The sequence below is a fragment of the Mycteria americana genome, chromosome 14 (genome assembly GCF_035582795.1).
Source record: "Mycteria americana isolate JAX WOST 10 ecotype Jacksonville Zoo and Gardens chromosome 14, USCA_MyAme_1.0, whole genome shotgun sequence".
Lineage (NCBI taxonomy): Eukaryota > Metazoa > Chordata > Aves > Ciconiiformes > Ciconiidae > Mycteria > Mycteria americana.
In genome coordinates this window covers 12,196,248-12,214,270 of record NC_134378.1, presented here as the reverse complement: position 1 = coordinate 12,214,270, position 18,023 = coordinate 12,196,248, and the positions used below count along the sequence as shown (strand labels likewise).

At 38.0% G+C, this 18,023-nt stretch overlaps 1 protein-coding gene across 1 annotated transcript; it reads left to right on the top strand.

Annotated features, from left to right (window-relative positions):
• The first annotated feature begins 3,649 nt into the window (after positions 1–3,649).
• Positions 3,650–17,478, top strand: CTCFL (CCCTC-binding factor like). The gene is made up of 10 exons (XM_075516948.1): positions 3,650–3,871; positions 4,885–5,098; positions 6,814–6,984; positions 7,466–7,599; positions 9,573–9,693; positions 11,000–11,149; positions 12,986–13,146; positions 13,854–14,036; positions 14,805–14,925; positions 17,324–17,478. The coding sequence occupies exons 1-10, from the start codon at positions 3,650–3,652 to the stop codon at positions 17,476–17,478; spliced, it is 1,632 nt and encodes a 543-aa protein (XP_075373063.1).
• The last annotated feature ends 545 nt before the right edge of the window (positions 17,479–18,023 follow it).

Here is an 18,023-nt window from a genome sequence, read left to right as displayed (position 1 = left end):
TTCAGAGGAGTGGGTAGAAGCTTGATTGCAGTTAGAGAGAGGTGATGCAGTAGGCAGTATTGGTAACTGGAGACTGTATACACCCTAGACCATAACAGTCATTATGGAGCTGTTAGCCTTTATTGTGTCAAACATAATTAGAAAGAGGTTGAATTTGTAGATTGCTGATCCAAATGGTTCCTTTAAATTCAACAAAAATGAACTGAAGGGCTATTCTGCATTTGAGTTATAAATCCTTGAAAATATCAGTTTATAATGGAAATAATGACACACCTTTAACTGTAGCTGCATGGATGGTGCTGGAATAATGCAGAAGTACAAGGCAGGACAGGTCTTGGATGCTGATGACTGTTCAAGTGCAGAAAAACTCATTAAAATGACCTAAAGGAGGATATATTATTAGAACAACTTTTTTTCTCAGTGCCCTTCAACTATCATAATTGCACAGTATACGTAGAGACTTGAAAAGATTCAGAAATGTGCAAGAAGTATAATCTCTGGCTACAGTCACCAGCAGCATAATTATATGAATACATTGTGTATTCTGCATCCTGTTCTTTGGTTTTGAGAGCCCACAGATTCTGTAGATGATGAATAATATGGTATCTAACTAAAATATCAGCCCTAAATTGCTGGAATACATATTCAACCTTAAATAATTGCTTTGGATTTGTGTTGATTCCAAGTAACGTAATAGTTATGACTAATTTGCAGTTATTAAATGTAAAAAAATTATATTACTTTTGCATTTAGGACTCTGCAGATTTGTGGATAGGAGTAGTTGTTGTCAAGAGTATTTATGGGAGTTACAGGAATTTGCTATCTCTAAGGATAAGGTCCAGTAAGGTCAATGACCTAAAATCAGGTTTGTCATGAGTTTCGTTTTTCGAGATGTGAAGGTTTTAATTTTTCATTCTTACAACTTGTTAAAGTGGCCTCGCCAATGTACTTTTCACGGCTACATCCTTTGCAGTAATCAGAATCACTGGCTTTTCCAATGGTGCTGTATCTCAGGCACCCAAAACACAGAAATAGTAATAATGGCCCTGCCAAATTCAGTGGAAAAGGGGAAGCATGGTTCCTGGGTACCCAGCAGTATTAACTGTACTCAGAAACACACCGTATAATATTGGCTTTGTGCAAAACACCACCTCGTCTGATGGAATAGTACAGCTAAACAGGCCGGCGGCATTTGCTGCTATTTTGTGCTAAGGATATTTCACAAATGCCAGTTTTAATGGGTTACTTACACAGGCAAGGAAAGCCACGAATTGGTTAAGGGTTTGGTTTTGTTTTGTTTAAAGTTCAGTATGTGGTTCAGCAGGATCTGGACCACGCTGGGCTATAGTCACTTTGCAATGTACTGTACTTTGCAACGCACTGAACTAATATTTAGAGATAAAGCTCCAAATCTGTCCTTTGCACTAGTGTATAATAGAGTACTAATAGTAAGTGGGCCTTATACAATGTTTGACGGTTGGAAATTGCTAGTCTAGAAGGGTACACAAGATTAAATGTTAAGTCTCTCAAATTGTACAAGTTTACCTCAAAGACATTTTAACAATGCCTTTGGAAAACTCTTAAGTCTAAAACTTCTTGTTCTCATTGAATAACCAATCCTGGCCTGAAGTATAGTGTAATTATGCTTATGTATTGCTCTGCTGCCTCTGCAAACATACTTCAGCCAATTTTGTAAAATACTTCAGCTCCCAGGGTAAGAGATGCTGCGGCACTAGCAGTCAGCCAGCCCTTCAGCAGCACTCCAGTGACATGGCACCCAGGCTGAAGTGTTTCATTGAGAGAAGCATGGGAAGTACTTCAAATATTTTGCAAGCGGGGTGTGCTGGGTTTGTCTGGGATAGAGTTAATTTTCTTCATAGTAGCTCATGGGGCCGTGTTTTGGATTTGTGCTGGGAACAGTGTTGGTAACCCAGGGATGTTTTCGTCACTGCTGAGCAGTGCTGACACCGAGTCAAGGCCATTTCTGCTCCTCACCCCACCCCACCAGCGAGTGGGCTGGGGGGGCACGAGGAGCTGGGAGGGGACACGGCCGGGACAGCTGACCCCAACTGCCCAAAGGGACATTCCACACCGTATGGCGTCACGTTCAGCATAGAAAGCTGGGGGAAGAAGGAGGAAGGGGGGACGTTCGGAGTGATGGCGTTTGTCTTCCCAAGTCACTGTTCCGCGTGATGGAGCCCTGCGTTCCTGGAGATGGCTGAACGCCTGCCTGCCCATGGGAAGGAATGAATGAATTCCTGGTTTTGCTTTGCTTGTGCGTGCGGCTTTTGCTTTCCCTATTAAACTGTCTTTATCTCAACCCATGAGTTTTCTCACTTTTACCCTTCCGATTCTCTCCCCCATCCCACTGAGGGGGAGCGAGCGAGCGGCTGTGTGGGGCTTAATTGCCGGCTGGGGTGACACCACGACACGGGTAAACCAATTGAGCTCAGCCCCATGGTCTACAGCCAAGTGGGAACAGAAGGTTAAGGGCCCACATTTAAGACCGAGAGATCTTCATCTAGGACTCGAGTGCAACAAAACAGCAGACTGCTTTTGCAGGAGACCTTGCTGCCTAGCAGGGCGGATTTGCCGCACTTTCACGGCGAGGAGAAGGGCTCTTTGCTGAGCATCGGGCAGGGCCTTGCACGGGGAGGCCTTTGGAGGCTCGTCCATGTCAGGCCCTTGCACCTCTTGCGGAATTAACAGGTGAGGAACCAGCGCTCCTCCATGGAAGACGCTGCCCACGAGTGGGCCTCCCGCCGCGGCTGCTGCTGAGGGGGCGGACTCCCCCGCGGGGGCGCGGGGCCGCCCATGTCGAGGTGCACGACAGGGAAGGGGCCCCTCGGCACAGAGCCCCTTCTCTTCCCGCCCTTCCCTGAGGGGAAGCAGCAGGGCACGAGGCACGCTCGCTGCCGACGGCCGCCGAGGCTGCCCGGCCGCCCGCAGCCCCGCGGATGGGCCCGCCGCGGGCGGAGCGCAGCCGCGGGCGGGGGAAGGAGGGCGGCAGGCGGGAGGTGGGAGCCTTCCCGCTGTGGGGTGGGGTGGGGGGAGTCCCTGGCCGAGGAGCAGGGGGAGTTTGAGGGGGTGAGGGCGTGGGGCTGGGGTGGGGGGGGAGGGCTGGCCGGGAGGCTTTGGGAGTGGGGCTGCGGGCAGCGGTGGTCAGTGAGGCGGTGGGGACGCAGGGGGTGGCAGGCGTGCTGTGGTAGTCAGAGTCCAGGAGGTTTGCGGGCGAGCAGGCCAGCAAGGTGGTTCAAGGGCTGGAGTGCGAGGCAGGGCCAGGGCGTTGTCCTGAAAGCCTGCGATTTGCCCTCGTTTTTAACCTTGTCTTTTGAACAGGTTCACTCAGCAGCGTACGTGGCCTTAGGGCTGCTGGAGCCTTTCACCTAAATCGGGGGTGCAGAAAAAAACAGGGACAGAAGAGTGCGACGGGGACAGGATAACCCGAGTGAAGGAGAGGAGCCGTGCCAGTGACCACGCTGTGAGACTCGACATGCGGACGGGGGCAGGTGTCTCCCCAGAGTGGTCCCTGTCTCCTGAACAGGATGAAAAACACTTGCTGACACTACAGACAGTGTGTTTGAAGGCAGAGGAAGAGGACTTGGAGGGAGCCTGCCAGATAACTGCCCACCCGCGGAAGGGGGTGGCAATGGCAGCGCTGGCCGGGGCAGCTGTGCTGCAGCCGGTGGTGCAGCAGGGGCAGGGTGTGCTGCACGACGTGCCAGCAGGCATGGCTGTAAGTGTGTGGGAAGGTATCTGTGTTTTTTATGACTTAGGGCTGATGCAGATTAACATTTTGCAAGAAAAAGGGCAGGCAAAGAGTTCAGAAAGCAAGCCAACAGAGAAACCACCAGACATGCTACTGATTGAGGTACCAGTTCTGGAGGTGGTGAAGATGGCGATACGTTAGCTGTTAGCTTGTGTTGTCACCCTTATTCGGTTCTGACTTCAATATTATTTTTTCTAGGTGTTCAAATTTGTTGGACTTAAGCATCTAATCCTTTCTACAACTTTTTATAATTTCATCCCATGTTTAAAAAGGCAAACTAAAAATTTAGCCTTTCTAGATGAGTAACCCATTGAAGTTCAGACAAGTTTTTAATTCATTTTGCCAGTTTGGTGCTATTTGGTTTAGCAGCCTGGATCTCTTAGATAGCATTAGACAATTTCCCTTCTTCTCCTGCATTAGTACAATACAGCAGTCGTCGTTAAAGCTGGATGTGTAATATGGTCATATTTGAAATGCATTTTATTAAAAAGACATGCAGACATTGGTATTTACCCTGTGCTAGCAATTGGTTTTATAATAAAATATTTTTTTCTTTTAAAACTCATGTGCCACCCTAGATAATTTCTGAGGTATGGTCATATTTAAGTTTATCTAATGCAAAAAGTATGACAACCTTGTTAATTGCCATATGACAAAGAAAAATACATAAGCATTACAATTAGGCTGCAAAAGTCCTATGTTAGTTTGGTAAAAAATTGAGAGCATACTTTCTTGTCATTTTCTTTTAAAAGGTAAATGTACTGAAATTACATTTAAAATGTTTAAAAAAAATGAGGATACAAGTTTCTGTGTTCTCAGTGCTGTAATCTTAAAATGATGCTCTGAAATTTTATATAAAATTTTGAAGAGCTAGGGCTCAATTTTAGTAATTGTTCACCTCCCAGTTAGGCTGCTGTATGTTAAATGCAAATTTTTTGTTGCAGTTTTGTCCATCACATTTAAGGCTGAAAATCAAAATGAATTAGTAGCTTGCATCTTGTTGATAGCTCAGTTGTTTTGCCACTAGCGACTACCTTTGATTAGGGAAGTTGTAAAATGTTTTCTTTTTTAAATAGATTGACAGAGATAGTGGTGTCATTGTGTTTGAAAATAAGGTCCAGCAACTGACCCCACCTGAAGAGGGGGAAGGAAAGGAACGTTTTTTCACTCTTGGGGAAACGACAAGCCAGAGTTGCAAAGCCAGTGATGATTTGTCAGACTCATGTGATGCAGGTAAAGAGCAGGAATATGCAACTCCATCACAACAAACAGTTGTAAGAAATCCCAAGAATCTAAAATTTCAGATTTGTGCTCCACATCAGAAAAAAGGTAAGAAGTTAATAATCTTTGTAGTTCATTTTTAGAGAACATGTTAAGTTAGATTTTGAAGTGAGGTTGAAGTTTTTATATTAAATATTCACAGTGTTAATTGTTAAGTTTAAATTAGGTTAAATCTAACATTCTGTGGAAATTTGGAAGAAATAATACCCTTCAGCCTTAAGTGATAAAAGATACTTGTTCAGGCTGATGTCATCTGTGTTGTGTTCAGGAGAGACATTTTGGATGGCATTTAGAAATTAATGGTCTTTCGAACAGTATGTGGTATTTGAAACCTCCAGGGAGATTTCAAAGTTAATATTGTGTATAAATGTCTTTGAATAAACCTAGTAATTTACTTAGTCTTTCTTAGTTCCCTCATTCAGCTTCAAAATGTGCTTGTTCGGGGGTTTATGGATGAGCTTAGTGTGCTTCCAGGTTGCTGGCTGAGGGTAGTGGGCAAGTATCAATGCCTGTCAGCAAGGTATCTTCCAGAACCTAAGTAAAAGTAACAGAAAATGGCTAGTTCACAATTTTAGGAATGTAAAAGTATGTTGCAGAAGTTAAGGACTGACTTAGAAGGGAATGGATAAGCAACTGTTTCCCTAGAAACCGTATGTCTGTACTGTAAAAGTTGGATGACATAGTAATGTTGAAGAATCTGTAAATGTGTGTGTCGTAGTATCTGGACATTAAGGTATCTTGGTTGAGATTGTTTAAAGTATGGATATTGTACCAATTGTTAATGTCCCTTGTTTTAGTTACTGCGTTTATAGGAAGCACATTTGAGCAGCTTTAACAAAGCTAACAATGTTCTTTTGTGTGGGCATGAATCCACAATGAATAAATAACAATAAAGTGGTTTTGTTTGCTGTTATAGAAGTGAAGTGTTAGCTGCACATCTCTGTGTGGTATAAAGCATTGTATAAAATACATTTTGGTCTCAGCATGAAAATCATCACAGAGAGTGCACTTGGGAGCTGAGACAACTGTTCTGGAAGGGCTCTGCAAATATGACGTATTTGCCATTTTGCAGTTTCAAATCTTCAAAACTGAAAGTGTTGCACATTTACTCTTAACTTGTTAAGCTCAAAAGAAATTCATTACTGCTGTGCCATGAACTTGGAAACGTTATGTAATCCAGAAAGCATAACTTTATTCTATGACTTCTTCAAGGAATTGATCTTTTTTCCTTCAAATTCAACTAATAATTTTAAAGAGGCTTTTACATCAAGATATTTTTTACATACACTTTATGGATTCAGGACTACCAGAAAGCTGAGAATAGCTTAACCTGCCGTTTCCAAATCTTTGAACAAACTTACTTAGGATTAATTACACAGTTGTCATCAAGAAGTGTGTTGCACAGGTTGTAAGTGCCTTGATGAACCACGTCTTAATGATGCTATCAAGAGAGGAAGTTTCATCCTGTCTTGGAGGTGAGAGCTAGGCTTGGAGTTAGGTTTCCTGGGATTAGGTTCTAAACTGTATCACTAACACATGGCACTATTTTTAGGGCAAATCACTTAAGTCTTAAAATAAATACAATAATTTCTGTCTGACAGCTTGATTTTTTTTTTTTATGTATTTTGAAGTCCTTTTACGTAGAAGTATGAAGTAGCTTTACCCAAAGTAGAGGAACTATATTGAAATTGGTACTATTTTTTTTAAAAGTAAAGTCATTATTTTGTGGCTCGTATGATCTAAATTTGACTTTGTTCCTACAGGAGAAAAAGCAGTTTTCAACTGTGGTTTGTGCACATTCACCTCACTCAAAATATCAAATCTTAATCGTCATGTGAAAACCCATTCTGATGAGAAACGTCATGTGTGTCACCTCTGCTTCAAGGCTTTTCGTACAGCTACTCTCCTGCATAACCATGTGAATGTACATACAGGTATCTAACGTGTGAAAATACTTCATTTTGCATATTGTCTGCAAAATTTAATTAGCAGGCAAATGACTTTGTCTTAGAGTTGTATTCTGTGATCATTTTGCGCTCAGAAGTTTCTCTGATTTTGTTTGGAGTTCTATGCTGGAAAGACATGGCCTGTAGTTAGGAACTCTCTGTGTATGTATTAATTTATTTTGTTAAATACCATTCTAAAAATTTTTGTCAACTGAATATTGACTTCAATTGTGTCCAATTCCTACATGCATAATAGAATTTTTTGTGATGTTTTCATTTTGCTATATAACCATATGAAACAAATGGATAAATCGTGTTTATAATAAACTTACAGTGTACATTTATTGTATATAAAAATTGAAAATCTCAGAAAAGGTTCTATTAAAAAATTGTGCATGTTGATTTAAGGCAGACAAATCATACCGTTGTGTTGTTAAATAAAATTCTAAGAAACAGTATATTCTTACAGGGACCAGACCCTATAAATGCAGTGACTGTGATATGGCGTTTGTGACCAGCGGTGAGCTTTCACGACACAGGCGCTACAAGCATACTTTAGAAAAACCTTTCAAGTGTTCAGTGTGTAAATATTCTAGTGTAGAAGTAAGTACAGCCTTACTGAATCTTTTGGGAGGGTTTGTAGGCTTTCACATACTGAAATTTTAATGTACTGTGAAGTTAAAATATTTTTTGACAGATTTTTAACCTTGAGAATTTTCTGCTAAATTGGGACCTACCTGTGCATATATCATACTGTCTATATCATCCTTGGTTATTGTCAGATTTCTATATGAGATCAAGTCAATACCTTACAGAGGTAGTTGCAGATGTCAAGCTACAGTATTAATACTTAGCTTGTGATGCGGATGTGATGCTTGTGATGCATTCTGAATTGGGAGGAATGGCCAAACTTGGGGTTGCTGTAATACTTCAATACTGTGAAAGAGGACTGTAGAGACCGTAAAGGTAGGGAGATGGGCTGGATCCCAGGAATCAGTGGCCCGTGTATAATGGAATCAAAGCAAAGACCACCAGGCTCCGCTAATGGCCTTGGACCGCAGTGATGGGGTGCATTTCATTTGTGTGCTGTGTTACTGCAGTATTACTGCAAGATAGCCGATTACTAAAACTTTGTGGTGACATGCATTTCACTTATATGCACGTCTTTTGATCCCCATCACCCCTCAAAAAAGGAACAAGTAATCTGAATTCCTTGAACCCTTACTTTATCCATGCAGTAATATTTATGAATGAGTTGCTTCAAATTAATATTTGTATAATTATTTAGCTTTTTAAAACTAGTTACATTTTAAGGGTGTTTTCTTTTTTATTATACTAAAATTGCTGCTAGACAATGTGTTTGTGTGAATTTGATCCTACAGCAGCATACTTGGTCCTGCTTTACACTTCATTCCGTATACTGTAGGACAAGACTGGCTAATGTCTAAAATGAAGCTCATGTATTGTGTTTATATGCTTGGTGATGTTTGGTTTTACAGGACTGAAATTTTCTTAATCTGGAAACAAAAAAATTAGAGTCTGCCTAAGGGTTCACTTGGGAAAAACAGGCTTTCAGTCACGCACCTATGATTGAACGACAGTGACAGTCACCTATGATTGAATCACTGTCACAGTTTAGTGGATATTCAGTATCTAAATTTTTTATGTGCTGTGTCCAGATCTAAAGCTGTAAGCAAGCCTGAACGTTATTCCATGCACCTTAGCTCATTAATTAGATTTTGGATAGCTTGCGTCTTTAAAAACCTTGTCAGGTTATGTTAAAGTGTCCTATTCTTTCCCGTGTTTTAATAAGGAAGTATTCAGCACTGATTGCTGTTGCAGAACTCTCACTAATACTGCTGTAAGCTTTACCTGAATAAGAAGAGCTGAAGGAGCCCCCTAGTAATACCATGCATATGATTTGACTTTTGAGTCAAAACAAGATTGGCAATCATGTTTAATTTATTTAAGTGAATAGTGTTGTAGATTTGAATGGATCTAGCAGTGAATTCATTAAGTATGTTTGTAAATGGAGGAATTGAACATTAGGTAACTCCTAATTTTAGCTTGCATACCCACAATATTTATGTAGAACCTATCACAAGAACAGTATAAAAAAGTAGAATGAATTAAACTTTTGCAATGAAAGTGCTTCACTGGGAAGATTAATAAAGACTTTGGTTAATGAGTTTGGTCTTTCATTTATTTTCCTGAGTGTTTTCAAAGAATTTTATGTTTGGCATATCCAAGTAGCCTGAAGGTAGTAGGTATCCCCTTCAGCTGGTTTAAAAATTCTAGCTTTTATGTTCTTATTATAAGATTTCTCCTTTTGTTTACGTTGGCATTAAACATGGAAGTAAGGTCATCTGGGGAAAGAGTACAGAAATGTTACCTAAAACCACAACAGGCTGATTGTACAGGAAAAAGGTGGGGGCAGGAGGTGGGAGAGCACTAATTCTAGGATTGATGCAATATTTAAAATTGCAGTAGATGTATTTTGTAAAATTGCTTATATTTTAATTGATTATGTCTCTAATGTAAATGTTACTGCAGAAAATTTCTTATTTTTATACTAGGCAAGCAAAATGAAACGACATATTCGCTCACATACAGGAGAGCGTCCTTATGCCTGTGACCTTTGCAGTTATGCTAGCAAAGACGCATATAAACTGAAAAGGCACATGATAACTCATTCAGGTAGGACTCTGATGTAATGATAAAGTCTATGTCCTTAGGCCCTTAACATTCATAGGGTTAGAGTGATCTAATTTCAGACTCTAAAATTAGCACTTTTTTCATTTGTGATTTTGAGTAAATATGTGCCTGGAAAACATGTTCTCTTTAAATTTTCTGGATTTGGCTATTGAAAGTCTAGCTGTACAGTGCTAGTAGTTACAGTCTTGCTGTTCTTCCTAAAATTTTTTTAATATTAGAAAAATATTTCATTTATCTGGTCTTGTTTTCTGCGGATCAAGTTGTCACTCTTATTTCTCAATTACTTAATTTTATATGGAGGTGTATCTGATGGGAGAGTTTAAAATGTCTGTTCAAAACATGGACATCGTTGTGGCCCCAGATTGCTAGTAACTAATTTGGTCAGCAAAGAATTAATTTGTTTTAACATTGAAAGCAATGTGTTCCAGTCATGGCTCTGTAAAGTACATGCCTTCTGAGAAGGCAGTTAGTATCTATCATATACTTCAGGGTTTAACGTAGCTCAATTATGGTATGTAATGTATGTTATGATTAGTGTTTTAGTTTGAATCAGCGTGTGAGAGTGTGGTTTGCATCAAATCTTGCAAATATCGCACTTACCATGTTTTGGTTCATACCTTGAGGCAGTTTGGTGCAATTAAACTCAATTCTGTTTTAAATGAGAGTCAACCAGAAGAGTCCAACAGTGCACCTAGTGTTATCCAGTACTGGTCGGGACTTAGTCCACAGAACCAGACTGGAGCTGGTTCAAAATCTGTGTGCACGTTGGGTCCTCAGCACTAGCTGTTTCTCTGCTCTTACTAGACTGCTCTAATTGCCAGTGTTGATGTAACTTTGATGATACTCAAATCTGTTGTGACTTTTTGGGGCAGAATGGCAAAAAAAGAATTTACTGCTTTTTCTTCCACCGTTAGCAATGGCTGGTGTTGATCATTTTTACCATGATGTTCAGTTTCTCTCTTTGCACATTTGATAACTCTGCATTTTTGTACATGAAATATTCAAGAGAAAATAAAAGTTAATTAAAATAATTCCTGATTAATAGCTTAGAATTTTATTAATGGCTTTACGCTTCATCAGTTTGATTTGCAGCTTCTGGAAACCAAGATTTTGTGTTGTAATCAGCTATGTAAACTTTTCTAGGTGCATTGTCAACTAATAGTAACGTTTTGGTTGGTCTGGAGACTGTTGCTGTTAGAACATGGATGTTGAAATCTGTGGGAATTTTGTGTTTGTATCGAATAAGTAGAGTTTCTAAGCGTATGTTATTTTAATCTGGTTTTTATAGGTGAAAAACCCTATGAATGTTATGTTTGCCAGGCCAAATTCACTCAAAGTGGTACCATGAAAATCCATATGTTAGAGAAGCATGGAGAAAATGTGCCAAAATACCAGTGTCCGCATTGTAGTACTTTTATTGCACGAAAAAGTGACTTGGGTGAGTTTAAAGGAAAAAATTGAAAATGAAATGTAGAGATAATTAAAGGTGAAATCTCTAATTTTTACTGCTTACAATGATACCAGATGTGTTATGTATGACTTTATATCATTACAGAATAATTCTATGGAAAATGTATTCATTGTTTTACAGGTAAGTTCCTCCTGCAAGGAGAGGTGGTGACATCTTGTGGTTGATGTTTTAATTTGTGTAAAATGCAAAGTAGCAAACGTTTAGCTTTTTTCTGCCTCGTACCTGTGGCATTGTGACCTTCTGTTTTTCAGTAAGAAGGTACCTCACAAAAATCTATGTCCAGGTTGTACTGAAAAGTTTTTTCTCAAAGCCACAGAATATAGTCAGACCTGTATAAAGCCATTTCAATTCTCACATTCTGTTTCTTTCTCAGCTCTAGTTAAAATGTGTATATGCATCTAGCTATATGAGAAACTAAAATAGATTGAATGTTTTAGTATATGGGTTTTTGTGTATACCAAATCAGCTTTTACCTCTTGATCTAAAATTGTACTGCATGTTTAGTTGCTGAGCGCACTGTCCTTGTAATTTTAAAAAAATACATGTAATTGCATTAGTTAGTAAAGTGCAAGTTAACTTTTAAATTTGACTTCATCAGTCCAGCAGACAATAGTTTTACTATGCTTCAAGCATTCAAAACTCTTAGAATTCTAAATTCTGTTACATCAATATCAGAGATTATTTTTGGGCTATATAACACCTCTGAAACATTGAAGGTGATACAATAAACTCAAACATCTCTTAGCTAGTTGGGGTCTTTTCTCAGAATGCAAAGAACAAACCACTGCATAAGTTCATCTTCATTCTATGTGCAGATAATGGAATTTTTTCTTTTGCCATCAGTATCAAACAGTATTGATATACAGGTTAATACTGCAAATATAAATTAAAATCATAATTATAACTGAAAATATAAATTAAAATTTTTCCTTGTACAAACCACAGTTCTTGAAATACAAGCCGTCATGATTTTCTGGGAATTTATACTCATTTTTTAACTACTCTTGTTTGGAACTGGACTTGCTTCAAGCACCAGTAAAGTTGTCCCTATCCATACATTTCATGTGTAAATTCATCATCTTTTCTAGAAAGAAAGTGGTTTTGTACAGATGAGAGTTTTTAATAAATCAGTGTATTAGAAATGTAGCGTATTTACTGTATTTGAAGCAATGCATCTGACCAATACCAACAAAACCTATATAAAATCCTAGGTTTTCAGAAATATATGAAAAAGATGTATTTAAAAAATATTTAGACATACAAAGATGCCTTTAGCATCTATTTGTATTTTCAAATAAAGATCTCATTGAAGTCTATTAAGTATTTGAAGGTAGAAGTGAAATTGTTGTTTACATATATACAATTTCTTTTGTTATTGTATTGTTATTGAATTTTTTTGTTCATTATTTTTGCACTTTTCATTTTAATATTGCAAATACTACTTTGGGTAGCATTTTCAAATGAAGTGTTGTGTATAGATAAAAGCAGGCAGTTACTGGAATTTTTGAAAGGATTTGATTTGTTAAATGATTTCCATTGAAATCAATAAGATTTAGGCTTATAACTGCTTAATTTCTCGGGAAAGCTAAAACATCTTGCTGCAACTTTAGTTATCTTGAACTAATTTGAAAAATTGCTTATTTGGCAATTTTACCCCTACTGCAGGGAACACAGAAAGTTCTTTTTTGTGTTTTCATCTACAATGTATGCGTTACTCAGGGCTATGCACAGTCTAACTCTTGTTCAAAATTGTGGAAATAAAAAATTTACCATTAAAATCAATTGCTTTTAATAACTGTTCAGGTGTCCACTTGCGAAATCTGCATTCCTACATGGCAGTGGCAATTAAATGCACTTACTGTGAAGCTGTTTTTCATGAGCGCTATGCTCTTATGCAGCACAAGAAGACTCATAGAAATGAAAAAAGATTCAAATGTGATCAGTGTAGCTACGCATGTAAGCAGGTATTTAAATTCACTGAAAAATTATTGCTTATTCAATTGATGGTTTGATTGCTTATTCAATTGATGGTTTATATAACCCCAAATATAACTGCCATTGCCAAATATAACCCCAAACTGCCATTGGGGTTATATTTATCTTAAGAAGATAAAAACTTTTGTTACTGCAGTCTAACTAAAATAGTGCAGTTATATTTATTTGCAAGAAAAATGGTTCACAAATAAACAGTAAAATTGAAATGCTGGAAAGTCTGAGGCTATCTTCTTGATAAATCTTTTGTACATGAACTGCTTAGAAGTATCATGTAAGAGCAATCACTTTCAGTGACACTGTGATGAGAACAAAATATAATATTTGTGCCTTAAATGTGATTTTCAGCAGTGTCACAGAATAAATGCAGTCTGAACTGAAAATTTTATTTTAAAGAATACATTTAGGGTAGCATTGCTTTGGCCTTGATATGGTGGAATGTACCATTGCTCCATTCTGATTATTTTCTCTGCTAACCTTAGTAAGGTTAGGAGGAGAACCTCTGATCTTCTCCAAGTCAGTGGGCAGTATCCCAGTGTGTTCTTCAGCATCTGTTTATAGTGGAGGATAATTAAGAAGTCTCTGCAACATCCTTGTGCTGTTCTGTGTGCCTGAGTGCTTTTGTGAACATGCGTCACAGAGCTGGATAGTTATGTTATAGATACTGTCTTTGTTTCAGGAACGACGCTTAATTGTACATAAACGAACCCATACTGGTGAGAAGCCCTTCACTTGCTTGTGCTGCAGCAAAAGCTTTCGACAGAAGCAGCTTCTCACTCTTCACTTTAGGAAGCACCATGATTCTAATATTAAGCCTACAGTTTATGAATGCCCTAAATGTGGTAAGGGCTATTCATTCTGGGTAAGATACTTCCTTTTAAGGAATCTCAGTAGAGTTATCTTTAGCTAAGTATTGCAGATCATATTGTCACAAAGGACTGACAGTAAAAAGCTGTGTACTGGCTGGAATGTTAACTCCTTAATGCTAAGTCAGCACAACTTGTTTGTTTTCTTTTCCAAACCTTACATTGGGGGATTAATAAAGAACTTTATAGTATTCCCCTTTAGGTAGAAAATATCTGCCAAATCAATTTTCAGGGCTGGTACTGGTTTATACAATCCGGTATTGAAGTTACTAATGTTTAATACAGTAGTCTTCTTAAATAAAAAGGCAGTGTGAAGGTATGAGATCTAAGACAAATTAAAGAATTTGAAAGATAATTGAAGTGAGAGAGTGCTAGGACCAGTTCAGCAAGGAACATAAGAAATTATTATTCACATCTTCAAAATCATATGCAGTGAGAACATATCTCTGGTGCACACTTCTGAAGTAAATGTAACTGTTTTTCCACATACAGATTTTACATGCAAAACTTCATTGCTTATCCAGGAACCAGAAAATGATAGATTTTATTTCATACCCACCAAATGGCAATGTTCCTTTAAAGCAGAATTTTAATATGTATTCTGGAAAATCTTCAGGAGTTTTATGGAGGTTGTTAACTAAGTCAGCCTTTCACTTAGTGTTCCAAAATTTGTCTGTCAGAACCATATTTGTTTTTTGTGTGTGTTAAAGTGCTTACATACATTAATATTTGATTCATATATTTATGCTTCATTATGCTAACAGAATAACATGCATAAGCATGCTGAAAATTGTGGATTTGTGAGGGCAAAAACTGCTACACCCAGAAAAAGAAGGAAGGACAAAAATAAAACCCATGAGAACCCAAAGCGTGTTAAGCAAGAAGGTAATCAGCGAATAAGTTAGAATTTAATCATGTAAATTAGAATCAAGAATAAAAGGCTAAGGCAATGAATCTCCCCTGCTGTTTAATTACTGTTTCACAATGAAGCTAATTTAAGTGCTAATAATGGAAGAATACTTCAGAATAGTCTTTATTGTGTGTCAGAAATTCTTGTCATCTGAGTTGGGTCATTGCTCAGGTACCCATTCTGAGACTTCTGTTCCCCTGCTCCTGCAAACGTCTTCCTAAACTCCCTGCTTAGCAGTGCTTACAAATGCATTTTTCTTTTGCCTTTCACAAATTCCCTTTGCCTTTATAAAGGAGGATGAAACACATCATTACTGAGTTGAGCCATAGTGAGTTTTCTTAAGAGCTCATGATTTATAATATACTGCTTTAATGCAGGCCAGATTGAAAACTTTTCAATTTCAGAACTCAGATTGCATGTTAATCACAAAAGATCCAGCACATCTCAATAAAGTTGTTCATCTTCTTCCTCTCATACTCAGACCAGATAGTGATCAAATAATAACAAAAATGCTACTGATTTAAATAGAATCACAGAATCGTATAGGTTGGAAAAGCTATAGCTTTAGAAGCTATAGCTTTTAAAAGCTATAGCTCTAGCTGTAGAAAATAGCTAGAGTCATTCTTCTGTCTTACTGTAGAGGTGATCAGGCCAGTTTATTGAGCTCTTGCTTCAGCATGTCTGTGCAATCAGAAACTCACTTGTAATTACTTAGTGTTACCCATTGTGGATAGCTCTTGAGCGCTGAGCGTTCATTCTGTGAACTTCAGTATAAAACAAATGATGGTCCATAGTTAATCTCTTTCCTTCTCTTTCTTCTGCTTCCTCATCTTTTCTCATCAGGTTAAGATTCCCAGAAAGTGAGTAAGTTCAGGTTTTGGCAGACCAAAACGGTAGATTAATTGGTCAGTTGATGTCTTGTCAGCGAGAACTCCACAGCAATAAGTGAAGTGCCTTTTCTATCTGGGTTATGCTAGTACATTCCTGATACAATCATTTATGTTTTCTCTTATTTGCAACTCTAAAAACAGATGAAGTATTTTTTTTATTCTCTCAAATAAACCGTAGCCTGTCACCACATATGTAGCAATATTCTAGCAGTTTCACCTTACAGTCTAAATTGGACCCAGAGGAGGTGTCTGCTTATAATTTCATTTATGTGCATTTCTGTTGAATTAGACAAAGAACAATACACAATGTTCAGTTAGGTCAGGCCATGGGCAGGAACCCTGTATCCTCATGCATCCTGCCTTCCCCTTGTCTGTTTGATCTCATGCTGAATCTCTGCACTGTTGCAGGGTGAGAGCTGGCCATATGTTTCTGAGGTCACCTTCAGGGCCACCAGGGCCAAAAAAATAGCTTAGCTTTGCCCTGACCAGAACGTCTTGTCATTTTTTGCCTGTCTGCTTCCCAGATGCTGTTTGAAAGCCATAGTAGTCTCCTTGATACGGTTCTTCAGGTGATTTTTATGGAGTAAGAGACAAAAATAGAGATACATCCAAGGCCTAGGCATCCTAAAACCTTAAATTTTGGTATATCAGATTGTATCTACACTGATTTGTGGCCAATGACACCTAGATAAAATCTGACACAGCGAGAAGAAGAAATGTTGAAGCGTTTCTGAATCTAATGAATATATATCAGCAGCTGAGTTTACATTAGCATTGACACTTCTGTTTTCACTGGTAAGGCTGTAATGGTATGGTTAGAGAGAAATGTTACAGCTGCAGTGTTTATGTTTTTGCAATAATTAGATTTTGCTGTTTATTAATGTTTTGCTATGTGCAAACAATTTCTTTTCAGTATCTTGCAGATCACTTCATATGGAAGCTTGATTTTCTAGAGCTAAGATAATGTGTCTTTAGATTTTGTTAATGCAAATACTCAGTCCATTAATTGACTCACACAAATATTAGAAATTTCTGTGCTGGTTCCAGAAGATTTTTTCCCAAAGTTGACATTTGCAAGTGTATGTCACTGTTTGCTTCTTGCACAACTTGGAGGGACCTGTGGGATCCTGTTTGTGGCTTTACAAAAGCTTACTTGTGTGACTGGTGCTGTCAATGATTTGCTGTTACTAATAATTAAAAAATAAAATGCATGTATATGAGAATTAAATTTCCAGTTAAATAATGGTTAGTTTTCCTCTGATAAGAATACCATGGGTAGTACTCACTAACATGGCTTGTAATGTAATATTCAACCTACAATATATTCATTCTCCAAATAAACTATAAGATAAAAGATACGCTGTTGTTATATATTGGCAGTATTTTCTCCACTAAACTAAATTGCCTATTTGTTAAATTTATTGAAATAATTACTTGTCTTTCTGGTTAATCACCACAATATTTAATTTTTTTTTTTGCAAAGTTGACCTGGAATCGTTCCAAGATGTCTCCACTGTGAAAAATGAACATTGTGCCAGTGGGATTCTTCCTATTTTAGATGGAATAGAAACAGCAACTCTGAGAGAACAGAAAACAGAAATGACTTGTGAAATGATTCTCAACATGATGGACAAATAATGCATGAACAGATTCTGGTCTTCCTTGTTTTTCACTGGTTGTAACTGACCAGTTCAAAGTGTGTAACTACGTCCAATTAGAAAGCTAGAAAAGACCCTTGAACCCTTCTGTGCTTGTTTTAATTCTTGTTGCAATTTCTACTGTGTAACCTATATAACATTGCCAAAGTGTGAAAGTTACAGGGAACCTTCATCTGTTTTATTATGTACATGTAATAACAGAATGAAGAAAAAATTAGCTAATTTCAGAGTAATTTATGAAAAAGTAGATCGGTTTGTTTCACCTTGCATTTCATTTTTCTTCCAGATTTACTCACAGAATTGCATACTGATCTGAAGCAAATTTATTCCTCAGTAGCTCTATAGAATTGAGCTGCATGAACTTCAGTCTATTTGTACTTTCCTGAGGTGAGCACATGAAAGGCAATTATTTTTTAATGCCAGGAACATTTACTAAATCTCCTTTCTGCAAAGACTTTCAGAATTCACGATGCTAAAATACAAATTTGTGCTAAAAACGTGCAGCGTTTATGCCCCATACTTCTA

What these genes read in the sequence shown, in the direction of transcription:
- CTCFL (XM_075516948.1), top strand. Translation starts at nt 3,650, where the DNA reads ATGGCAGCGCTGGCCGGGGCAGCTGTGCTGCAGCCGGTGGTGCAGCAG. An exon ending in TGCTCCACATCAGAAAAAAG is followed by an intron (nt 5,099 to 6,813) that starts GTAAGAAGTTAA and finishes TTGTTCCTACAG; the next exon opens with GAGAAAAAGCAGTTTTCAAC. An exon ending in GCACATGATAACTCATTCAG is followed by an intron (nt 9,694 to 10,999) that starts GTAGGACTCTGA and finishes TGGTTTTTATAG; the next exon opens with GTGAAAAACCCTATGAATGT.